Genomic DNA, 15,198 nt, shown 5'->3' with positions numbered 1-15,198 from the left:
AACTCAAATTTTCACTAAAAAATTAAAAAAACAAACAGTTGAGACGTCCTCCTGGTTGGGGGGGGGGGGAGCCTTGAAAACCCAGAGCTCCCTGCAGCCTGGGGCTCAGAGCAGAAGGCACAGACCCAATGTGTACTTTTAAAAATCTGATGGTTTTTAAGCCAAGCTCCAGCCGTGGAGCCCTGAGGGTGGCACTGGGAGCTGCGCACCAGGAGCCCCGTGCAGGGCTAATGCTGGTGCCTTCTGCCTTGTTTTCCTGCCCCTCTCTCCCACTTCCCCTGAGGTGCCTGGGGTCAGGCGAGGCGAGACGAGGCGAGGGGGGAGAAGGGGCCACGTCCTAGGACTGCCGAGACTTAGGGGAGAGGGGGGAAGCAGGCCCTGTGGCACCACCAACCCCTCCCTACCGGAAGCGATGCTGGGGGAACGCGGATTCCAATGCACGAGTCCTGCTTCCGTCTTCCGGCTTGGTTGCAGCGAACGCTGGCCCCCGCGGGGCTGCTTCCGGTTGGTGGCGGAAGCAGAATCCTGAGCTCGCGGAGCAGGCGTCCCCTCTGCTTGGCGCCGGAGCGGAAGCTGGGGGAGGTGCTGTGTAATGCATCCGGGGCAGTGCAGCAGCAGCGCGACGCCTGCGCACTAGTGTGCGGGGACCGGAGGAGCGAGGAGGGATCCGTGCGGCCGCCGGGATGCCGGACTATCTGGGCGCCGATCAGCGCAAGACCAAGGAGGAGGAGAAGGAGGATAAACCCATCCGCGGTGAGGGGCCGGTCGGGTCGGTCGCGCCTCCTACCCCTCCCCCCCCCCAGGCCGGGGGCTGTGTGCCGCCTCCTCATCCTGCCCCTGCGCGTCCCGCCGGCCGGTGCTCTCTCGCTCCCGCTGGGTTTGCTGCGCTGGTGCCGGCTCCGGGCCTATCTCGGGCTGTCGGTGATGCGGCGCCTGGCCCTTCTCTAGCCCTGCCGATCGCCCCGGGCCTTGCGAGTTGGTCCGGCTGTCTCCGCTCTGCTGAGGGGGAGCCGAGCCCCACAGCGAGCTGGTGATTTTATTGGGCTGGTGCCTTCCTGTGACTTGTCAGTGAGCGTAGAAGATTAGGGGTGGAAGGGCCCTCAGGAGGTATCTAGTCCAGCCCCTGCTCAAAGCAGGACCAACCCCAACTAAACCACCCCAGCCGGGGCTTTGTCGAGCTGCACCTTAAAAACCTCTAAGGATGGAGATTCCACCACCTCCCTAGATAACCCACTCCAGTGCTTCACCACCCTCCTAGTGAAACACGTTTTCCTAATACCCTATTTAGACCCTCCCCCCCCTGCAACTACAGACCATTGCTCCTTGGTCTGTCATCTGCCACCCCTGAGAACAGTCTAGGTCCATCCTCCCTGGAACCCCCTTTTAGATAGTTAAAGGCTGCTTTCAAATCCCTCCTCATTCTTCTCTTACTAAACAAACCCAGTTCCCTCAGCCTTGCCTCATAAGTCCTTTGCTCCAGCCCTCTAATCATTTTTGTTGCCCTCTGCTGGACTCTCTCCAATTTGTCCATATCTTTCCTGTAGTGGGGAGCCCCAATATAGACACAGTACTTCAAATGTGGCCTCAACAGTGCCAAATAGAGGGGAATAATCACTTCCCTCGATCTGCTGGCAATGCTCCTGCTGATGCGCCCAATATGCCGTTAGCCTTCTTGGCAATACGGGCACACTACTGACTCATATCCAGCTTCTTGTACAATGTAACCCCCGGGTTCTTTTCTGCAGAACTGCTGCCTAGCCAGTTGGTCCTCAGCCTGTAGCAAGCATTGCATGGGATTCTTCCATCCTAAGTGCAGGACTCTGCACTTGTACTTGTTGAAACTCATCAGCTTTGTTTTGGCCCAATCCTCCAATTTGTCTAGGTCACTCTGTATTCTATACCTACTTTCCAGGGTATCTACCACGCTCCCCAGCTTCGTGTCATCTGTAAACTTGCTGAGATGAAATCCACCCTATGCTCCAGATCATTAATGAAGATGTTGAACAAAACCAGTCCCAGCACTGACCTCTGGGGCACTCTGCTTATTACCAAACATCGAGCCATTGATCACTACCTGTTGAGTTTGATGATCTAGCCAGCTCCCTATCCATCTTATAGTCCATTCATCCAACCCATACTTTTTTAACTTGATGATAAGAATACTGTGGGAGACAGTATCAAAAGCTTTGCTAAAGTCAAGGTATATCATGTCCACCACTTTCCCCATATCTACAGAGCTAGTCATCTCATCATAGAAGGCAATCAGGTTGGTCAGGCATGACTTGCTCTTGGTGAATTCATGCTGACTGTTCCTGATCACTTTCCTCTCTTCCAAGTGCCTCAAAATGAATTCCTTGAGGACCTGCTCCATGATTTTTCCAGGGACTGAGTTGAGGCTGATTGGTCTGTAGTTCACCAGATCCTCCTCCTTCCCTTTTTTTGAAGATGGGCACTATATTTGCCTTTTTCCAATTGTCTGGGACCTCCCGCAATTGCCACAAGTTTTCAAAGATAATGGTCAATGGCTCTGCAATCACATCAGCCAACTCCCTCAGCACCCTCAGATGCATTGCATCTGGCCCCATGGACTTGTGCATGTCCACCCTTTCTAAATAGTTCTGAACCTGTTCTCTCACCACGGGGGAAGTCACTCAGGGTATGTCTACATAGGGTTAAAACACCTGCAGCTGGCCCAGATCAGCCAACTCGGACTCCAGGGCTGGAAAAATTGCTTTATAGATGTGAAGGTGGAGGGTCCCAAGGTTTGGGCTTTAGTTTGAGCCTGAATGTCTCCATAGCAATTTTTAGCCCCATAGCTTGAGCCCTGGGCGCCTGAGACAGCTGATCTGTGCCAACATGGATCTTCAAAGGGAATCGGGTGTTGCAGCACTGAGCATAACAGTGCCTAGAAAATCATTGGGATCTACAAAGCCTGAATTTGGATCCTAGTCTCGCTATACAATGAGCAGGGAGAGAGAAGTGCCTACAAATGCGATCCACAAAACCCAGCATGCTAGGCAGGGAGCTGCCTATGTCAATGGGAGACACTGAACCAGAGGGTGTATCCTAAACCCCACCACTCTCTGATATAGGTGCTTAAGTCCAGGCTGCCTATCATTGCTTAGTGAATGGGGACCCAGCACCTGACGTTGTGGCCTAGTTGTTTCTTGTGGGAATGAGTTAGGCAACTGCTACCACAAAACAGGGAGCAGGTGGTTGTGCACACCCTATAACTTTAGCCAATGGTTAGAGCAATTTCCTGAAGGGTGGTAGACCTTTGTTCAAATCTTACCTTTCAGGTGGTTGCTCTAACCACTGAGCTACTGGATATTCTCATGTGGGGCTCCATTGGTGTCTCCTGTTGAAGGTGGATAAGGAGTCATTGGAATGAACCCTGGAATTCCCGTTTGTGTGGGTGCCATAACCACTGGACTTTTTCTAACCCAGTGACTATTTAATGATTTATATATGTATCGATAAGGTGGGGTGTAGCACCATCACCTCCTCCTCTGGCTAGATTTTGAGTGGGACCAATCCAGTAGGTGTGCTCAGACTCAAGGCCGCTTGGTGGATTGGGCCCCACATGCAAGATAAGTGGCTGAATGCCTGACATTCATTCCCTAGTTCTTGATTTGGTTTGGTGGGAGTTCCTTAGATCAGAATGGAGCCAAAGCTGGGACTTAGGTGCCTAAGTCTAGGGTTTAGGCACCTAAGTATCTTTTGTGGATCCCACAGTGTGCCTGGGCCTCCATTCCTCTTCCATAAAGGTGGAGTAATAGAACTTCCCTATATGCCAGGGGTGTTGGGAGGATAACTACATTAAAGGTTGCGAAGCACTTTGAGATCTACTGATGGAAAAAGCACTATATAAATAAGCCACCTCATGAGTATCAAGTGCTGAATAAATTGGGAGGGATTTGTGCTTGGGATCTCTGTATCTCGTGCAAAATTTTTGTGTCATGTCCTGTTCTCTAACAATCGAATTACTGGATTGATGTGATGACTCCTGTTTCTTGTTTGTTGGTAACTTCAGCACTGTTCTGGTAATCAATTGCTTGGTGTGCAGGTATGCATTTAGTTATTTACAGTTGTCTAAGCATCTATGAGAGATTAAGATCAGAACAGATGATGTCCGGATTTTGGACAATTGTTGAGACTGTCAAGAAACAGAACTTAATCAATTTGCTTATTTGCTACTCCCTTTTCTCCAGTCCCTAGTTTATATATCAACTCTTTAGCTTGTAAGCTCCTTTGGACAGACTACTTTCATGTTGGTCATCGAGATGCTTAGCTTACTGTGAGTACATGATAAATAACAATATAGTACTTCTTCATCCCTGCAAGCAAGAATGAGTAGCTGGAGAACTAATCAACTCTTGCTTGTCGTTGAACATCTGGTTTTATTGCACAGTACTCTGGTTTAGTGTTAAAAAACAGTGGGGGGCCCTTCCACCCCCAATATCAAAGGGGTAGTGTATGTGAATTTGCATCTTTTAGAAGCAAAATGAGTCCCATTTAATTTTGTTCTTAAAGCTAATTCTTCTGTATTGTTTCAGCATTGGATGAAGGGGATATTGCCTTGCTGAAAACCTATGTAAGTATTTTACTGAACTAGAATGCTAGAAAAAAACACAAAAATCCAATTAACTAACTGAATCAAGGCAAAACTAGTGTCTTCCAAACTGATCTTATTTGGAAATAGCCAGTAAATCTCCCTCTTCCTCCTTAAAGTGTACTCCATCTCTGCAACCTCTCTCCCCTAAAGCATTCTCTCCCCACCCCAAAAACAACACCCCCCTACGGATTTAAATATTACTGGTCTGTGAAGGAGCTATGATAAAATAAGTTTGCAATTTCTTATATTTCTATTTTAAAATATCTGTCTACCAATGGCCTGAATTTTATTTACACTAAGGTCCCTTTACACTTCTATAAAGCGGCCTGAATGTGAGTATAAATATTTGTCTACTTTGGCTTCTGTATGTTGCCAGATTAGTTTAAAGGGAATCTTGGTGTAAATGAGACTCAGGTCCCAAGACTATTTTGGCTCTCTGTATGGTGAAGAGGGGATGGAAAAGGTATGCAAAGTATTAAGTACAAGAACCTGGCTTGTGATTAGCTGGAAAGCCATGTGATGAATCAGTACATTTCTATTGATTGCTGAGAGCAGTGTAAGCCAATAGGATTGTATGCAAATAGAATTCGCTGAGTATATTGGAAATTGTTTACTTTTGTACTGTTCAGATAATATATGCAAATATTTTGTTACTTGTGAGTAACTTTTTTCCTTAGATCTCTACTTTCATTTGCTCTTTAGAAAAATATTTGTCAATGGAAAAACAAATTCTTAAAAGTATGGTAGGAAGGAGAGATTTCCTGATCAGGAGAATGTTCAGAACATATGTAACAATGCATCTTTTGACTCTGTGTTTTAATATCAGTACTGTTTTTCAAGACAGATACTGACTTTAACTTGACCGTGGTCAGTAGTTTTATCTCTGGAGTCAACAAATAACTATATGAAACATCTCAACAGAAGTTAGTAGCTGTCTAGAATACATAAATATGTATACATGTTTTTCTGAAGTACTGAAGTGCACACAATTGTTCTTCTGTTCCAGGGCCAGAGCACGTACTCAAGGCAGATTAAGCAGGTAGAAGATGATATTCAGCAGCTACTGAAGAAAATTAATGAGCTCACTGGTAGGTGCTTTTCTTAAAGTAAAATTCAGTAGAAAGATAATTAAATCCAGTTAGGCAACTATGATTTTTATGTCAGAAGGGCAGACGTTGGGAAGGTAAGGGAATTAGTTAAAGAAGTCACCGGACTGAAGATCTCAAGGATTTAAATGCGGAAGAGGCTTGGAGTTTCTTCAGATCAGCCATACAAAAACTATCTAAAATTTGCATCCCAAGAAGGATTTGTATGGAAAGGTTCCAGACTCAGCTGGATGAATAACTACCTCAAAAAGATTATTAGGAGTAAGTAGAGAGCCTATGGGGAATGGAAAAAGGAGTTGATTAGCAAAAAAGGCTACATCGTGAAGGTTAGAAAATGCAGGAATAAAGTAAGAATTGTTAAAGGCCAAGCTGAATTACTTTTTGCCAAAGAAATTAAAAATAAATAAAAGGTTTGTTAGTTATACACATAAAAAGAGAATAAGGAAGGATAAGAGTGGGCTGCTATGTACTGTGGGATAGGAGATAATCTGGGTCCCAAAAACTAAATGAATACTTTGCCTCGGTTTTCAATAACAATATGGAACATGAATGAAAGTAATATGGCTGATGGAGATGAAGGATGATGATGGAGACATGGTAATTTTCACACATGAGGTGGAAGAAGAATGTAGAGTTTAATGTGCTCAAATTGGGGGGACCAAACAATTTCCATCTCAGAATACTTCAAGAACTGGCACATGTCATTGCTATCTAGTAGCAAGGATTTTAGTAAATCTGTCTACTCAGGGGTAGTCTGCATGACTGGAGAATAACCAGCATCATACCTGTATTTAAAAAAGGGGAACAAAGTGATCCGGGAAATACAGATCCCACCTCAGTAGTATTCAGAGTTTTAGAACAAATTGTGAAGGAAAGAATTATTGAATTCCTAGAGATAAATATTAAAGAGGAGATAATGAAACATGGGTTTACCAAAAGTAGATCATCCCAGACTAAACAGATTTCCTTCTTTGAGAAAATAACTGATTTTTTACATCAGGGAAGTGCATTTGGCACTAGATGGGAGTAGGCAGCAGGTTGTGCTGAAAGGTGAATTATTGAACTGGAGTTATGTTACTAGTGGAGCTCCTCAGGGATTGGTCTTTGGAGAAATCTTATTCAGTATTTTTAGTAATGACGTTGGCTCAAAAAGTAGGAGTGTGATAATGTTATTTGCTGGTATACAAAGTTGGGAGGCAACCATCAGTCCAGACTAGGCTTGGAATATGATACAGGAAGATCTAGATGATTTTGAAGACTAGAAGAAATGGAATGAAATTCAGTAGTACAAAATACAAGGTCATGCACTGAGGGTCTAATAATAAGAATTTCTTCTACCAGCTGAGGACTCATCAGTTGGAAGTGACCGGAGAGGAGGGATACCTGGATTGATCACAGGATGACTGAGCTACCAATGTGGTGAAGCTATGAAAAAGGCAGATGGTATCCTAGGAAGTGTGATTAGGCAAGTCATTTCTGTGTGTGAGAGAGAGAGAGACCCTATGTTCAAGGAAGATGAATTTAAACTGGAACAGGTGCAGAGAACAGCTACTAGGATGATTGGGGAATGGAGGGCCTATTTTATGAGGGAGACTAGAAGAGCTTAGTTTGTGTTGTCTCACAAAAGAAGGCTGAATGGGGTCTGATTGTTCTCTATAAATACATTAGGAGTAAATTCCAGGAAGGGTGGAGAGCTCCAAGAGCAAATGGTATAAACTGGCCATGAGCAAATTCAGGCTGGAAATAAGCAAGTTTCTGACCATCAGAGGGGTGAGGTTCTGGAACAGCCGTCCAATAGGAGTTGTTGGGGCAAACAACTTAATTTGTTTTTTTAAAGGACAGCGGAACAAATTTGAGCGCAATTGTATGACAGGCTTGGTTGTGATGGCAGTGGTCAGGGCTTAACATTCCTGGGGATCACTTCCAGTTTATGTCTTACGGTCCTAAAGCTTGTGCTTCAGGGTTTCAGCTAGCCACAGGCAGGAATCCAACCCTCCTCTCCAGTATGTTCTGGGAAGCCTTTTTTAATCTCCTTCTGAAGCATCAGGGATGGCTATGGCTGGAGATCAGACATTGGAGGGGGAGGGCATGGGGCTCTGAGGTGTCACTAAGCATTCTCTCCGGTGCTTGGCTGGCTGGTTCTTGCTCACATACTCAGGCTCTTACTGATGACCATGTGTGGTGTCAGGAAGGAATTTTCCCCAGGTCAGATTGGCAGTGACCAGAGGTGTTTTTCAGCTTTCTGTGCAGTGTGTGGGTACGTGTCACTTGCCAGGATTATCTGGGTATATTTCATTTAATCAATTCTCTGCCATTGCAACCTTAGGCACTGGTACACCTCGGCCTCTCCTAACCGCTGCCTGTGGCACGACATAGTCTAGTCTCTTGTGGGCAGCAATTCTTTGGTCTAATTTTGGTTGTTGGGTGTAGTGTGCTGGTGCTGGGTGGTGTTAATGACCTCTGATATACAGGCGGTCAGACTAGATGATCTAGTGGTCCCTTCTGGCCTTAAACTCTGTGCATTATAACTGTAAGTTCACTGTGTTAAACTTTCATTGTCACATCTTTTATGAAGCAACAACTAATATTCTGTGTCATGGATCTCTCATATGTTAATTCTGATTTCTTGGTAGAGGTGTCCATCACCTGTAAAACTGGATACTATGCTTGTTTCATATATACTTTGTATCTAAGCTCCACAGTCAATTTTAGACTTTTAAAGGTGATCTGCAAAGGGGGTTAGGAAATCTGGATTTATGCCCTATTCTGCTTCTTTATGGGGTGTAAAAAAGCCAGAAAAGTCACTAAAAACATCACCCCCCCTCCCATGGGCTTGATGGTGGGCTCAGATGTGTGTTTGTGAGCTCTCAGTTCTTACTTGACGGAGTGAGTGTTGAATCTGAAAAAGGTTTCTTTTTCCAAGTACTTATTTAAAAGATACTTGAATTAAAAAGTTTGCAACAGTTTGAATAAAAAACTTTCCCTCTGAATCAGGGATTGACTTCACTGGTATATTTACTGTCATCCAGCTACTTCTCCAATTGTCCATAAAGTCTTCCAAGCAAGAAAAAGATAGAGAAGACTTGAGTTTCTAATTAAAAAAAACAAACAAACATAAGGGGGGGAGAAAAAGTCTTTGAGACTTTGTTTCTGGAACATCATGAAACAAACTGGCATAAATCCAACAGCTTTCCCTTTGCAGGTCACATTTAAAGTACCTGTAAAAACTTCCTCTCAGCATATGCCTTTTTCTCTGATGTGGCTGGTAGGTAATGTTTGTTGAATGCTGAGTGTGAAGTATCGTTGATGTGATCAGTGAACTGGCTCTTTATTCTAACTTTGCTGTCTTCTATGTAGGGATCAAGGAGTCAGACACAGGCCTGGCCCCTCCTGCCCTCTGGGATTTGGCTGCAGATAAGCAAACTCTCCAAAGTGAGCAGCCACTACAGGTAGCCAGGTGTGTATGTTCCGTGGATCCTGTCACAAGAGCTGTGTGGTATTATAAAATACATAGTATTTATAATTCTATTTGCAACCTGCCTCCTTCCTACATGACATCTAGTAAAAATTTAAATTGATTTTTAGGTATTTCTAAGGTGCCACTCACTATGGTATCTAAGTGCTCAGATGTTAACCTCTGTGAAATATGAGAAGTATGTCATAGTTGGAACAGTGATAGGATTGAGTTACTAAACTACTACAACAATAAAATCACAAACATACTAGCTATATGATTTCGTAAAGGCACTTAGAGCACAAACCAACCCTCTTTAACCATTGATTGATGCTTGTGGAAGTCACAAGAACCTTAATTTATCTTCCTCATGGCCTGCATTAGTTAACTGTCTTTTCTGCTAGGTGTACGAAGATAATCAATGCAGATTCTGAGGATCCCAAGTACATTATCAATGTCAAACAATTTGCCAAATTTGTGGTGGATCTCAGTGATCAGGTAGCACCTACTGACATTGAAGAGGGGATGAGAGTTGGGTAAGTAAAGATATAGACTTCTAAGACCATTAAGTCTAACAGTAGACAGAAGCTTCCTTTCCTCTAAAATGTAATGATCTCATCTCACAATTTAGTGTTCCGCAAACAATTGTGTTCACTGATTGTCATCCGATATCACTGAAATGTAGTAGTAGAGCTTTCTGACATTTTCTGTTGGAAAATGTCAATTTGTCAAAATGGAAATGTTCCACATGATGAAATTCTGACAGAAACCAGGCAGGGTTCAGCTGGGACCTTGCCTGACAGGCAGGGTTCAAAACTGTTGGTTTCCTGCCAGCTTGACTGCCCAGCTCCTTGGCAGCCCTGGCTTTCAGGCTTCTAGCACTTCAGCAGGCTGCTAGAAAGCAAAGAACCCCAGGCCTGTGGCTCCTTGGCAGTGAACCTGGGGTTCCAGGCTTGTGGCTTCTCACAGCCTGTAAACCATGGATACCTAGGCTCCCCACCTGGTGGTCTGCTGGGACTCTGGGCAGCTCAGGGGTCTTGGAAATGTTTGTGAAGATCCAAACAAAATACTGTTTCTACTTTTTCAAAACAGACTTTGGAATTCCTTTCCATGAGAAATCGCAAAAATTCATTTATTTTGTTCCATTTTGGATTTTTTTTTTAAATTGGGAATTTCTTGTGGGAACATAATTTGGTTTTCTGGCCAGCTCTAGACAGTAGCTCTTAGGGATGGGCTCAGGCTGATGCTGGAGAAAAGAGAACCAGCAGGGTTTTACACCCTTCATATTACAAACGTTTTTTAAAAAATTATATTACCTCTGTGTTAGCGTGAGTGTATTAAAATGAATGTAATGCTCTTCTTACACTTTCCCACAAGTGTGGACAGAAACAAGTATCAGATCCATATCCCTTTGCCTCCAAAGATTGACCCAACAGTTACTATGATGCAGGTGAGAACCTCCCTTGGCTTATGCTTTTTCAAACTTGCCTAACTTAAAGTGTTGACGTCTTTGGCTGAATTCTGCTGTAGCTCAGTCAGAGAACTAGGCAGACTTGCAATGGCAAGTTCTTCAAATGTGCACGTATCTGTTTGTTATGCAGGTAGAGGAAAAACCTGATGTCACTTACAGCGATGTTGGTGGTTGCAAAGAACAGATTGAAAAGCTGAGAGAGGTGGTTGAAACCCCTTTGCTTCATGTAAGTAACTCATAGAGTGAGACTCAATTTTTTGATATGAAGAAAATCTTGTGACTTGTCATGCCTTTCCAAGTATTGAGGTGTCTGAATGTAAACACCACATCAAATGTAAAAGTAACTTTTCAGTGAAAATGTACTGACTTCTTTTTTTAATTTATTGCAAAACTGATCTGATTTATCACCAATCTGCACATAATGATTCTAACCTCCTGTTTCTTCCTTTCGCAGCCTGAAAGGTTTGTTAACCTTGGGATTGAGCCCCCCAAAGGAGTACTTCTCTTTGGGCCACCTGGTACAGGCAAAACCCTCTGTGCCCGTGCTGTTGCTAACAGGACTGACGCCTGCTTCATCAGAGTGATCGGATCAGAATTGGTGCAGAAATATGTAGGAGAGGTAATACCAAATACTGTGTAAAAGGTGGAGCAAACTGCAGAGGCCAAACATTTAAATAGACATTGCAGCTGAATGTACTAAGTTTCGTAGACTCAAGGAAGCATAGAAACTACCAAACAAATCATTGCAGGTAATAGTCTGACAGCCCTAAAAGAGTGAAATCTCAAAATCTTGGATACTCTACATTGGAAATTTTCAAAAGCATTCACTAGCATTAGGTCAGTGCTGAATGGCTTGAAAATCCCATCTTGAATGATCATTAACTTCTCACAGAAACAACTCAAACCTGTTGTGGCCGCAGACAGTTCTAGTAAATGCAGTAATCTTCAAATTTGTGACACCTCTAGTTTTGATTTTTGTGGTATTGACATAAGCAGGTTGCTGCTCCATATTCTCAAACTCTGCACCAGTTCCTGGCAGCACTGGCTGCATGCCATTATGTAGACTGTGCAAGGGGAAACCAGATAGCTGAGAGGTTTGGCGATGGCATATGATGCCTTTTGCCCCTGGTCATGTTGGCAGCTAAAAGTTAATACCATGTGATAGCTGGTCAGTAGCCTGTATGAAAGAGATGATGGTCTCTGTTCAGTTCTCAGCATGACACTGTCCATCTCAAAAACCACCATGATACCTGGCTCATAGTAGCAGCCAAGAGAGGAGAGAGTTCAAGTTTTATCTATCTGCCCCACCCATAGAGGTGGTCTCTGCAGTTCAGGGTTGACGTGTACGTGGTATAATGGATAGAGCACTGGACTGTGTTCTATTTCTGTTTCTGCCCCTGGTCTGTTGGGTGACCTTGGGGAAGAGGAACCACAGAGAGATGGAATGATTTGCCCATCTGTAAAACTGACATAATGATACTGACCACCTTTGCAAAGCACATTGAAATCTGTGGATGAAAAGCACTATTCAAGAGTGAAGCATTATTGTTGGCAGTTTGTATTAACTGCTGGCTTTAGTTCTAAAATAGCGACCTTCATTTTACAGGGCTGTTTGGTTTGGAAGCTTCCACAAGCGCTAAACTCACAGGAATTTAAAAAAAAAATCATCTGAAATAGCTTTGATTGTTAAATGTTAGTGCTTGTGTGTGAGCCCAGGATAAAGTATCTTCAGGGGCATCTAAACCTGCAAGAGTTCTGCTTGATTTGTGCAAATTAAAAAGTAATTTCATAATTGTAAACTTAGGATCATCACTTGGAAAACTTCACTGTGCTTTAAAATCTTTACTTGAGTCAGCCTGCCTGTAACAAAATCTCATCCTCTCTATTAGGGAGCTCGAATGGTTCGTGAACTCTTTGAAATGGCCAGAACTAAGAAAGCTTGTCTTATATTCTTTGATGAAATTGATGCCATTGGAGGTATGCTTGCAGCATGCACAGTTTTTTATTCTTTATATAGCAAACTTTTAAAAATATTACATGCCATTTCTTTTATTTTATAATTCTCTCTTCACATTATCAGGACTGTTGCAGCCCATAAAGCACAGCTGTGTAAATCACTAAAACTTGGGAAACTGTTATTCCAAGCTCAGTTTAGCGATATTTACTGCAGAGGGAACTATCAAGAAATAGTTAATAAAATCTGAACACATTTAATCCAGAACAGAAGTCATTTATTTCTATAATCAAAATACAAAGTGACTAAATTTAAGGCAGAATTTCTTTCAAATACGGTACAAGCAAGTTGCTGTATAGTTTAATTCCTAAACATTTTTCTTAAATGTTTAACAAAAAATTAAATAATATAAACTTAGCATTTCTTCACTTTTCTGAAATCTGTTTTCCTCAACAAAATCTCTTCCTGTTTATTTGCAAGCTAAAGGGCTATTCACAAAAGCTAATCTTTAATTCTTTAATGATGCTGAACTATTTTGCTTTGGGGAAAATTATATGGATTTTGTAAACCTCAGAAAAGGTTTCTTTATTGAGGATAGCACTACCCATCGCTCTCAAAAAAGGGATACATATATTTTGCCTACTCATCTTCCTCTTAGCTGAAGATGTTGCATTCCAAATAAGGAAGGATAAAACATTTTGTTTTGGTAATTGTCATGAATACATATGCAGCTGTGACAGTTAATATACTATATCCTTCATTTGTCTGAGGGTAAGTGTAGTGGGATTTATCCTCACTAAACAAGTGCCTTTTCTACATCTTGATGTGTAATTGCCTTCTCTCTGCAGGTGCTCGTTTTGATGATGGGGCTGGAGGAGACAATGAAGTGCAGCGTACTATGCTGGAGTTGATCAACCAGCTGGATGGATTTGATCCAAGAGGCAATATTAAAGTGCTGATGGCAACAAACAGACCTGATACTTTAGATCCAGCACTGATGAGGCCCGGGAGACTGGACAGGAAGATTGAATTTAGCTTACCTGATCTTGAGGTTAGAACTGTTTGTTTTCAATGCTAAGCAAAACCGAGAAAAGCAGTAGTTGTTTCAGACTTCAATATTCTGCTACAGTTTAGAGAGAGAGAGAGAGAATACAAGAACCTCTCTAGGAGCTGTACACTTGGAAGTTCATTGAATCAAATGTGGTTTTTTTAAAAGTCCTTCCCTCATACTGCATAAGAGTCCATCCCCATAGGCAAAGCCCTGGAAAGTAGCTATGTTTTGCAGTGTGCTCCTAACTCAACAAATCTAGACTCTTGGACCAAATCAGGAAGTAGGTTGTAAAGTTGTAGCCCTCTTGCACAATGGACCTCTCAATTTTTTTTTTCCTTACAAGGGGAGAGGAGGTTTCTTGTGATGACTTATTGTCAAAGCACTTCTAATTAGTATCTTTACCATGTGCCACCAACTCTTTGCTTTTTATTCCTCAAATATGCCATTCATAAACAGTATTATGGCCTCCTACCAGTAGGTGAAGTAGGAAATAAGTGTCTCCCCCCCTGAAGGGGAGTTCTACTGGCGGAGTACCCTACTTCACATCCTCTCTCCCAGCATGAATTCTTTACTCAGACAGCCTCAAATCTCTGTTTTAGGGACGAACTCACATATTCAAGATTCATGCTCGTTCAATGAGTGTTGAAAGAGACATAAGATTTGAGTTGTTGGCTCGACTGTGTCCTAATAGCACGGGTAAGTTAAGTCCTCTGACTTGTATGCTGTTTCTGTTTTGTGTAAGTGAGTGGTCCCCACACTGTGGGATGTGCCCGCCTGGCAGGTATAGAGGAACATGCGGGAGGTGTGAGGCATGGTCCAGGCCAGTCCCCACCAGGGGTGGGGAGGGAATGTCACATTTCCACTCCGACTCTGCCCCTAGCCCAGGCCCTCGCTCAGCTCTGGTCCCATCGTTTGTTCCCCCCACCAACCCAAGCTCCATGGCTGAGGAAGCCTTAGCTGTGCAATAAAAGTGGGGGGGGGGGCGGCACAACAGGAAAAGTTTGGCATCGCTGGTATAAGTGTTCTGTGTGCAGGTGTTAAATCCATCTGTCCCCTTCTTTGAAAGGTGCTGAAATTCGCAGTGTCTGCACAGAGGCAGGCATGTTTGCCATCAGAGCACGTCGAAAAATCGCTACGGAGAAAGACTTCTTAGAAGCTGTGAACAAAGTCATTAAGTCATATGCAAAATTCAGTGCTACTCCAAGATACATGACTTACAACTAACGTCTTGAAATTGAAGGAAAATACGTTCCTATTGTTAATCTTTCTATGAAACAAAAAGCCTGAGTAACTGTGCAGTGGGTGTTTGCTGTCTTATCTCGGTCTGAGTCTAGAAATAAAATAGAGCAATCCCAAATGACAGGCTGGCAAGTAGTTAATTTTTTCTTTTAACGTGTGTGTTCAGCATTAATGAATTATTGCTGTTGGTAGAAAATGAGGTAAAACTCTGTATGTGACATTCAAACCTGCAAAAACCTGCTACAAACTTAGCAGTGAAATCGATCAGATTAAGTTAAACATGCAATCCAAATTCACTGTTCTAAAAC

General features: G+C 43.1%; 1 protein-coding gene across 1 annotated transcript; it reads left to right on the top strand.

Annotated features, from left to right (window-relative positions):
* The first annotated feature begins 555 nt into the window (after positions 1–555).
* On the top strand, positions 556–15,011 carry PSMC2 (proteasome 26S subunit, ATPase 2). Its single transcript, XM_067564507.1, has 12 exons — positions 556–753; positions 4,557–4,594; positions 5,622–5,703; positions 9,079–9,178; positions 9,580–9,711; positions 10,553–10,625; positions 10,777–10,872; positions 11,101–11,265; positions 12,536–12,623; positions 13,449–13,651; positions 14,251–14,347; positions 14,718–15,011. The coding sequence occupies exons 1-12, from the start codon at positions 684–686 to the stop codon at positions 14,873–14,875; spliced, it is 1,302 nt and encodes a 433-aa protein (XP_067420608.1). The 5' UTR covers positions 556–683; the 3' UTR covers positions 14,876–15,011.
* The last annotated feature ends 187 nt before the right edge of the window (positions 15,012–15,198 follow it).

Source organism: Emydura macquarii, unplaced genomic scaffold (assembly GCF_026122565.2).
Source record: "Emydura macquarii macquarii isolate MOO-44397 ecotype Brisbane River unplaced genomic scaffold, CSIRO-AGI_Emac_v2 contig_2636, whole genome shotgun sequence".
Taxonomy (NCBI): domain Eukaryota; kingdom Metazoa; phylum Chordata; order Testudines; family Chelidae; genus Emydura; species Emydura macquarii.
The sequence above is the reverse complement of the archived record's forward strand: the minus strand, read 5'-3'. Positions and strand labels throughout refer to the sequence as shown.